The following is a 9738-nucleotide window of genomic DNA, read 5'->3' on the forward strand; positions in this document are numbered from 1 at the left end:
CTGACTTATGATAAGAAAGTGCTACTACAAAGCTCACAAAGCTATTCAGGTTATTTTCTTAGTGATTTGTATCTTAAGAGATTCTTCTACTGTAATTATAATAATAATTACTTAAATAATTACCTGACAATGTTAAACATTGTATAAGACTGTACAATAACAAATTCTGAGTGGATATTTTCAGTAAGACGCAAAGAGTGGAAATGCAGAGAAGAAGGGACACAATGGGAGACACAAGACGATCACAAAGAGATAAGCTGTAGGCAGTGGCAAGTCAAAACATGGCACAGGAGAGGAGAGGAGAATAACAGAGGAGGGAAAGGAGGAGAGCAGATGTGATAATAATCATGGCTGAAAAACATAAACTGCGGTGGAGAGGAGAAGAATTGGATAACAGCATTGCATGCACATTGACAGGGTAAGTCATGTGAGGAAACAGACAGCTGAGGGCTAGAAATGATGGCTGATGATGGAGTCCCAGAGAAGAGTGAGGGACAGAAAGAGGAGAGACAAAAAGCCAGAGATGGAGAAAGAAGACAGCCCAGTATTTGATGTGAAAGAGCTACAGGAAGCATAATTCCCATAATAATTCAAGTGGGTTAAAGAGACAGACAGAAGTAGACAAAAAGAGAGAGAAAGAGACAGGACAAAATCAAGTGCCTCATTTTAAAAAGCTGATGAGCGGCTGGAGGAAGAGTCCTAGAGTTCCCAGCACGCACACTGTCACAAAAACCCACAGGAAGATCCTGTCAATGACCATGGCGACGTACTTCCAGTCATCCTCCACCTGAGGAGAGGAAAGAAGCAAATTTAGATGAGTACATAAGAAAAAAGACAAAATATCTAGGGCACGCAAGTTCGTATGAACTAGCAATGCTCTCTCTTCCCTAAAAGACTCCCAGCGACCTTTGCTTAATGGTAATTGTGAAATCTCTAGCAAAGGCACAAACCGTCACATTCACAGCATGTCACTGTGTCAACACTATAGAGTTGTATGGCTCTAAGGAGTATGCGTGTTTGTGTGTAAGATACGCTAAGAGAACCACCAGTGTTTACTGCCATGCTATTGTTAGAGTTTGTACAGTGTGTGTGTGTGTGTATAGTATGTTTATTCCTTGATCAGTCAGGTGTGGACGATAGGATCATGGCTGCACTGACCATAATGCCATTATGTGCCTATAGAGGAGGCTATTCTACAGGACTCAAAGAAAGATCCCAGCTTTGCTAAGAAAAGATGGAGCTGAGGCAACAAACATATCAGGACCATCCAGAGTGTGCAGGAGGCACACGCAAAGCCCTCCGTCTGCAAACAAGCAGCTTTATACTCCCTTTATAGCTCCATTTAAATGGTTTCCACACCATTTACCAAGCTAGGTAGAAATTCACACATTGCAGAGATAACACACATGCAGTATAGCTCTGTTGTGTATCTTTGTGTATGTGTGCATTATGGGTACAAAATCTATTCACTATTCTATCTATTGTGCTTGTGTTTGTGTCTCCCTTTAGGAGGTAATAGGCAATATGGGTATGAGTATGAGTATGAGTATGAGTATGATTGTGCAAGTAAGAGTATGTAAAAACAATACTCGATAACCAGGGATATTGTCTTTTTTATTCCTCACATTGTTCTTCCTTGTCAAAAAACTGCCACCTACATTACATACAATGCAACTCGGATGCCAACAGTTCGGTTAGAGACTCAGGTCTGTTATGCTAGTAGTGGCTAATGTAGCCTCAAGCGGAGTTGGGGAGCGGGCTACAGAGGTCTGGTAGGCTCACTTCTTTCTAACTCTAACCCCCATTTTCACTTTCAAACTTGTAGTCTTCAGACCCAACTGACGCTGACTCAGTTGATGCCACTTCAAGCAACTCTTCAGATTTCACACAGCTCTCTCTAGAGCCAAAAAAGGCTTTATACAACTTGTTTCACATATGCAGTAGTACTCCCCAAGACCTGTAAGCAGAGTGATGTGTAAAATCAGACGACTTCGCCTTGTTTTGTTTTTTTCCATTTGTCGTATACAACAAGAAGTACTGAGTATTGTTATTTCTTTTGTAAGAATAGAGACCACCGTGAGAGGAGAAGTCTCTCTCTCACTGCACACTTGCCGATTATCAGTGTGAATCATAGTATTATTAGACCTTCTGCTGAGAAATGTTTTAAATCTAATGGGAAGATGAAATCTACTGCAATCATTCCCAAAATACATGGCAAACAATAAATACATTTCGTTATCTCTAAGTTGATTGTCCCTTTCAAAAATCCACGGAAGCAGATTTTGCAGAAAAAAACACAGACAACTAAAACTGTATACTTGTTTACATACCTCTTTGGCTTTGTTGCGAGTTCTCATGTTCTCTGCGATGTACTTCACACTCTCGATGGCCTGCTTGATCTCCGGTGACACTACGGAGAAGGCAACAACAGCATTGACAGGCGATGGGGCATTCAGGGGCCTGGGAGGCTTGGGCAGCTCTGATTCTTGAAGCCCCTGGGTCTGGGGTGCCTGGGGAGGAGGAGGGGGCACCATAGGGGGAGGGACAGGAGTCGGCACCTCCTTGCCTCTATAGGGGCACCTCCTGTTCATATCCCGGTTCATGTCACGGTTCATGTCGCCATACTCCACACAGTTCATGGAGCCACCAGCTGAGGAGGCCCCTCCTCCCCCCGCGCCACCATCCAGTGTTGGACAGGCTACACCCCCAGTTATACCTCCAACACTTACACCTCCAGAGCAACTTCCTTCTCCTATGCTGTTCTTTCTCTTCTTTTTTCCTCTGCTGCTCCCTCCTCCTCCTCCTCCTCCTCCTCCTCCCGTCCCTGCTGTAATACTAGCAGGTGCGGAGCAGCCCTGGTCAATTGGACGCCTCATCAGCATCACCCTTGGTAGCACCCCAAGGAACACAGCCCTCACCCATTCCGGCATCGTGTGAGTCATTGGGGTGCGGTAGTGGACGTTCAGCACAAAGACAGTGATGACGATGCTGAGCGTGACAAAAATCATGGTGAAGAGGAGGTACTCGCCGATCAGAGGGATGACGAGTGACGTTGAAGGGATGGTCTCGGTGATGACCAGCAGGAACACAGTGAGGGAGAGGAGGACGGATATACACAGAGTGACCTTCTCGCCACAGTCAGACGGGAGGTAGAAGACCAGCACTGTGAGGAAGGAGATGAGGAGGCAAGGTATGATGAGGTTGATGGTATAGAAGAGCGGCAGGCGACGGATGTAGAAGGAGTAGGTGATGTCCGGGTAGATCTCCTCGCAGCAGTTATACTTGATGTCATGCTTGTATCCAGGTGCATCGATGATCTCCCACTCTCCACTTTCCCAGAAGTCTTTCAGGTTCACCTGAGGTTATAGACATTAAGTTATTTTTAGGTCTCAGGTTTCTGTTTCTGAAATTCAAAATCAAGTCAGTTTAAAGTGACAAGATGTGGATTGTTCAGCACATTCAAAAGTTGTCATCTCAAAACTGTGATGCCACATTAAATGTTTTCTGACATGAAGATGAGGAGATTTCACTTCCCAAACTTCCCCAAATCGAGGATATGATCACATAAAAAAAGTAATTGTGGCTTAGTACTGAAATGTTCCTGCTAAGAATTACAAAGCTCTCACAAAAGATAAAATACAAATTCCACAAAACAGCAAAATACTGCACAGCAAACACAGTACGTCGTGTAAAATAACGACCAGCATTTCTCCCCTGTGACCTAGACAGACCCACTGACCTTTGAGCCAATGAGCACCAGGTCAATCTTGGCCTTGTCGTAGGTCCAGGAGCCAAACTTCATGGAGCAGTTCTGGTAGTCAAAGGGGAAGTAGGTGATGTCCATGGGGCAAGAGGATTTGAAAATAGCCGGAGGGATCCAGGTGATGGTGCCATCAAACTTCAGCAGAGCCTTGGTTTTATCTTCCACAAGGAAATAACCTACAGCACTGTGACAGAGCATTTTCAAGGAGATGTAAATGTCATTTTACTAAAAGGCCATTAGAACATTTAACTCAAACGGTCAGATGATAGTGCACATAGACTATAATATTAATTTTAGCATGTAGGAAGAAGAATAAGGAAGTGTAAAATTATGAAAAAGAGGGCTAACCACATCATGGCACTACTGCCAAAGCCATCTAAGTGGTAGCTACAACAAAAATGATCTAATAGAAAGATATGCAAGACTTGCTTATTTACACATTAATATGTGGTTACCTATGATGGGTGATGTCTATTTAAAGCTTCTTTTCCAAAAGAGAGGGCAAGAAATGACATACATGGCACCACATCATCTAGATTTTCACAGAAAATGGACTTGAGAAAATAAAAACAAAATTATTGCCGAAAAAGCTTGAAAATGGCTGTGTCTCTCAGCATATTAGGTCTTAAACCTCTCACCATCTGTGAACAACACTTACTTGTTATACAAAACAATGTCTGGCCTCCAAATTTTATTGGAAGGAACTCTTATGAACTCAATTCCATCGTATTCAACAGGGACCCATCTCAGTTTATAATCGTTCCAAACCTGAAAGATAGACAAAAAATCAGCGTAATTCACTGTGTACAAATAACATGGCAGACATCACATGTAAAATGAGACGTCACTCACATGCCGCAGCCATAGATTGGTTTCCATAATCTGATTCACCTCATCCTGTAAAGATGAAAAGGGCACATTACTCAACAGAGCGAAAAGAAATTTAGATGAATGGATGACCCATACGCTTTTATAGAACATGTTATTTCTTTGTTTAAAGACAATTAGTTGCTCACTCTCTATTCTTACCACTTTGACCAGTTGGGATATGGAGACCTCAAACTCCACTGTGACTGGATCAGATACATTCTCCACTGGTCGGATGAACTGGTTGTACCTCCGGAACAACCTCCGAAATAATCTGTCCTCCGCTTTGGATGAAAAGCAGCCTAATGAAACAGAGAAGAGGAAGAGGAAGAAATGGAGGAAGCATAAAATGAAAATGAACATTTATAATGACATAAAGGCACTGAGAGAAGGGCAAAAAATGTCACTTTACATTTGCTGTGTTAAAATGTGTGTGTTGAAAAGCCCTCCAAGACCGTAGCTGCAAGAAAACTAAACTTGACTTCAACATTACTAAAAGCTCAGACACTCAAAATGATTTAACATTAGTGTCTACTAACAAAATATTATACATAATTGTTATGTTCTCATTAAGGGTTAAGTTAAGCCATTAAAAAATCTGTAATTTGATATTTCCTCAATGTCTTCTCTTTCACTTTCCAGCTACAGCAGACAGACTAAGCAACACACACACACACACACACACACACACACACACACACACACACACACACACACACACACACACACACACACACACACACAAACACCTACATGTTAAATTAGAGGATCGGTTAACCAAAATCACAAAAGCATATTTCCTCACTCATTACCAGAGAGATTTAGCTGTGCAGATAGTTTTACTTTATTTTCGGATGTTTTTTAGAGAAATGCCTCTGGGACTACTGGGGGCAAAAAAACCCAAACTATGGGGTGAGTAGGGAAACGGAAAATGCAGTGTTTTAGTTTGATTTAGGTGAAATGACCATGTAACTGTTTAGTCAATGTCTCTTTGCACTGGATGGAGTGAAGGCTGCAAGAGATCGAAGAGTGTTATGCGAGGCAATTTATTTACATGTCTGCACAATGAAGTTAAAGCCTGAGAGCTTTCAGGAAATCTCCAAAGGAACAATTCTCTAAGTAAAAAAGAATGACGTTTCCCTGAGTGTGTCAGCGCAAGTGTTTGTGCCCTTTGTAAGGTTGGATTGAAGGTCACACTGTGGAAAACTGCCACTAGTAACAGGGATTACTGGGATGGCACATAGATCCACGCCTGTCCAAGCAGAAAATGTTGCCTCTCTTGGGACAGCACACACTCACACCACCAGCACAACCTCAAAAACACTGTGCCAGTGGCTTCAACGGTGGCTCCAAATCCTCTATAACCCTTTTGGTTTGGTCAACTAAACACAGGGCACCAACTGAGTTTAGAGACTTCCATGTCAGCCACTGAAACACTGGTAGTCAGTCCTCTTGTGCGTCCTTGGATTTTGAACTGACTGAGACAACTAACAACACGTTTGTTTTTTTTAAAGCAGAGGTCAACCTCTCCCATCCTACTGTAGCTCTCAAGTCAAGAAGTGACGCAATGATTATTCAACACAGGCCCAAGACATCAAACTTGCACTTAGCAAGCTACGTGAACCATTTTAGAGATGGAGGAGAATGTGCTTTACCAAAAGGGCAAATGGGGCACAGCCCATATACACACAAATAGCCACCTCCACTTCAGGTTTGTTTCCTTGACAACAACTAAATAAAACATGGTCTTTTAATGGGATACTTTCTTTCTTTGCGAGTCAGTTAACTCTCTACAAACCAGAAGCATGTAAAACTGGTTCAGAACTCTACAACAATATTTTTCCTGTCAACTTACTCCACATCATCTACACCAGTATCATCTCTTAATAAATTGCATGTCATGTCTCATCACTGATATTTATAGAAGGAGGAACAACTGAAATACTGTGTAGTTATCTACAAGTTTGCCTTCGAGGCAGTCTTTCACGGCAAACGTTAGTGGCAAAGCCACTGATCAAAATATGGACTGACAGTATAAGCTGCAATAATTAGTTGCAGGCTCTTAAACTAGTTAACCTAAGCAACTGTCACGTGGCTGGAGTGTAAGTGCAGTTAACTAGGCGATTGTTGCTTTCTATAGAGATATAGACTTTGAAAATGAGAATACAGTATATGTGTACTTTCAGTAGGGACAGTGCTTTCATAAAACATAATTATTTGAAGAACCTATATGCTCAAACAAATATTTCATTTTCACTTTCCATACAGCCATGAAGCAGTTCTTCCCTTTATTGCTGCTGGGAGTACACTTAGACGGATATCTTGCAGAGATACATTCAGATTACAGTCTGTCTGGTTTCTCATTTCGGTAGACTTGTTCATTTGCTCTATGTTCAAAAATAAGACTTGCCAAGGCAAGGGAAATAACAATCTAATTGAATTTTGTCCCTTGTTGATTTATATTAGGGACTATTTAAATCTAAAGCATGTCAATGAATGTTACAGTCTAGCAATAATTTTACGAAAACACTGTGCATAACGCCTTAAACCATTTAATGTATACAGTAAAACTTTTATTTAAAATCACAGGGGATTAACACAGCTCAGGGCTAGACGCATCTTACAGAACTAAAAGTTCAATTTCTAAAACACTCACAAAACTTATATAATCGCTACTTCTGGTGCACATAAAACAATGAACAAACACAAGTATGACTCCAGACGATTTTAAGTTGCACATAAAGGTCGAAATCAAAACATGAACAGAATGCTGCCATAAAATGGGAAAGTATGCAATGACTATCCTACCCCCCTCCCCCAAGTTATGGTGAGGTGTGAGTCTCACTTAATTTCAGTGGAGGCAGATGCCAGCTGCATTGCTTTCATCAGAGTCACCACTCTGATATTTGAGTTAGCTGATTTTATTTTATTTTAATGCTTCAAATACTCTCATTTTAACAGGAAAAGTTTTAATACAAAACTATTCCAAGAAGTTGACTGACAACAAATAAAACTAAAACCCGTCAGATCTAGTTCTAGTACTGTACTGTATGGGTCAAAACATTATACTACAGTGTCTTCAAAATTCTTAAGAATTTTTCTGAGGTCACTGGCAGCAGCAAGCTGAGTCTTAAAGCTTAATGAAAAGGCCTCTCTCTGGAGACGCTTGTGTAATTTTCAGCTCTTGGTACCTGCCTTAAAAACTGCCTGCTGCTCCCTGATTCGCTGCACTGCCAGAACCTTGTTTAAGCCTCTAATAGGGCAAGGGGAAGCCAGGGCAATTAAAATCAGTCAATTGATTGGACCTTTTGTTCACTGTGACAAAAAAAAAATGAAGCCAATCATTTTTTCCCTTCATCTGTCGGCACAGTCACTCCCTTAATTCCCCTCTTTGTTCTGCCACTGAAGATCTTACATATCCCTGAGTTAAAGGAAGTTAATTATAACCATTTCACTTTAACCTCAGTTGATTCTGCATGCGACTTTTACTGATTGCCACATTCCCTGGCATTTAATGTAAGGATTACATTTGTGTGGCACAGAGTGTATTTATGAGTGTGCACATGAAAGCAACAGGCAGGGAGTGATAAAACATAATATACACTAAGCAAATATACACTCCCTCTTGTAGTGATCAAGTTAAATTTAAAATCCAAAGCACATGTAATTTCACTTGATCCAGCTGTGGAATTATATCACATGTAATAGGCTCATAAAGCTTTGAGCTTCTATTATGCTCAGATGATGTTTCAGGCCTAGCAAAACTCTATATTGAAAGGAGACTAACAGGCTATACTCGTGCTAGCAGCTCTGCTAGGCTTAATGCTTTGAACTGAATGCTAACGTGCAGATGTTTAGCAGGTATAATGTTCACCCTGTTTACCATTTAAGTTTAGCGTGTTTGCGTGCTAAGATTTGCCTATTAAGACTAAACACAAAGTACAGCTGAGGGTGCTGGCAGTTACGTAAGTTCTAGATGAATTAAAATTTTGATCTGATGATGGCGTTAGGTGAAAAGTTAAGGGATCAGAGGAAGAGTCAGGATATCACCAAAGTTTTTTGGATACATCCTCTGGGGACCATAAATTTCATGACAGTTCATCCTGCAATAGCTGTTGAGAAATTGAAGTTTGGACTAAAGTAATGGACAGACCAACACTTCCATTGCTAGATTCACAGCACTAACACGGCTAAAACCTGACAATTAGGATTGTCAAAAATTGCCTCAAAAGTCACTAACAAAATGTGTCTTGTCTTTTATCAGCTTACTTGTCTCAAGCTTTACAAAGTTGTTGATCATTGTAGACAAAAATGCCTATGCCTCTGATGATGAAAGTTACGTGAAATCAGCATGACAGTCATGTTAAATTTTACCAGACTTGTGCTCTTTCCTTCCCCTGTCTTTGTGATGCGGTAACAAAGTGATAAGCCTTTATTCTGACGCAGATGAAGCCAAATCAAGCAGTCATCCATTTCACCCTTAAATAGCCACATTGATTTAGAATTAGCAAGTCAAAGTGAGTCTGTCTCTGTCTCTCATGGCTTCAGGAGCCTAAAGCTGCAGAAAGACCCGTTGCCTATGGGAGGCTCTTTGATCAGGCATGTGCTTAACAGGATGAGCCTGGGAGCGAGTGGTGGACACTCTGAAGGAACTAATTACCCTCCAATAATACACTGCTGACAGTGTGTGTGAGCGCATGGAAAAGAGATACAAAGAGAGAGAGAGAGACAGTGGAGAGCGGAGATAGAAGGAGAAAAGTGACAGGCAGAACAAGCAGAGAAAAGCCAGATAGTGTGTGTTTGCTCTCCAGGGTTTTTGATGGCCTGACCATGACATGCTGAATGACGCACCAGAGGATCCACAGTGATTACTGCATGTGCTGTGACTATCTCATTAAGCATATGGTGCATTTTTTACCCTATGTGTGTTTTCATGTATGAGGGCTAGCCTATATACAGTACATACATGTAACTGTGTGTGTGTGTGTGTGTGTGTGTGTGTGTGTGTGTGTGTGTGTGCCTATGTACGTACATGTTCCTACTTATGTACAGTATGTCCATTCACCTTTAATTTGACTCACTGTGAACAGCACATGATTTTCTGCACT

General features: G+C 41.3%; 1 protein-coding gene across 1 annotated transcript; it reads right to left on the reverse strand.

Moving 5' to 3' along the window:
* Window positions 1-661: 661 nt before the first annotated feature.
* Window positions 662-4991, reverse strand: LOC120785248 (neuronal acetylcholine receptor subunit alpha-3-like). The gene is given in 7 exon segments (XM_040119802.1): window positions 662-787; window positions 2331-3356; window positions 3740-3947; window positions 4422-4531; window positions 4616-4660; window positions 4793-4942; window positions 4944-4991. Coding segments are annotated over 7 exon segments (1698 nt in total). The 5' UTR covers window positions 4977-4991.
* Between the last annotated feature and the right edge of the window lie 4747 nt (window positions 4992-9738).

The sequence above is a fragment of the Xiphias gladius genome, chromosome 23 (assembly GCF_016859285.1).
Source record: "Xiphias gladius isolate SHS-SW01 ecotype Sanya breed wild chromosome 23, ASM1685928v1, whole genome shotgun sequence".
Classification (NCBI taxonomy): domain Eukaryota; kingdom Metazoa; phylum Chordata; class Actinopteri; order Istiophoriformes; family Xiphiidae; genus Xiphias; species Xiphias gladius.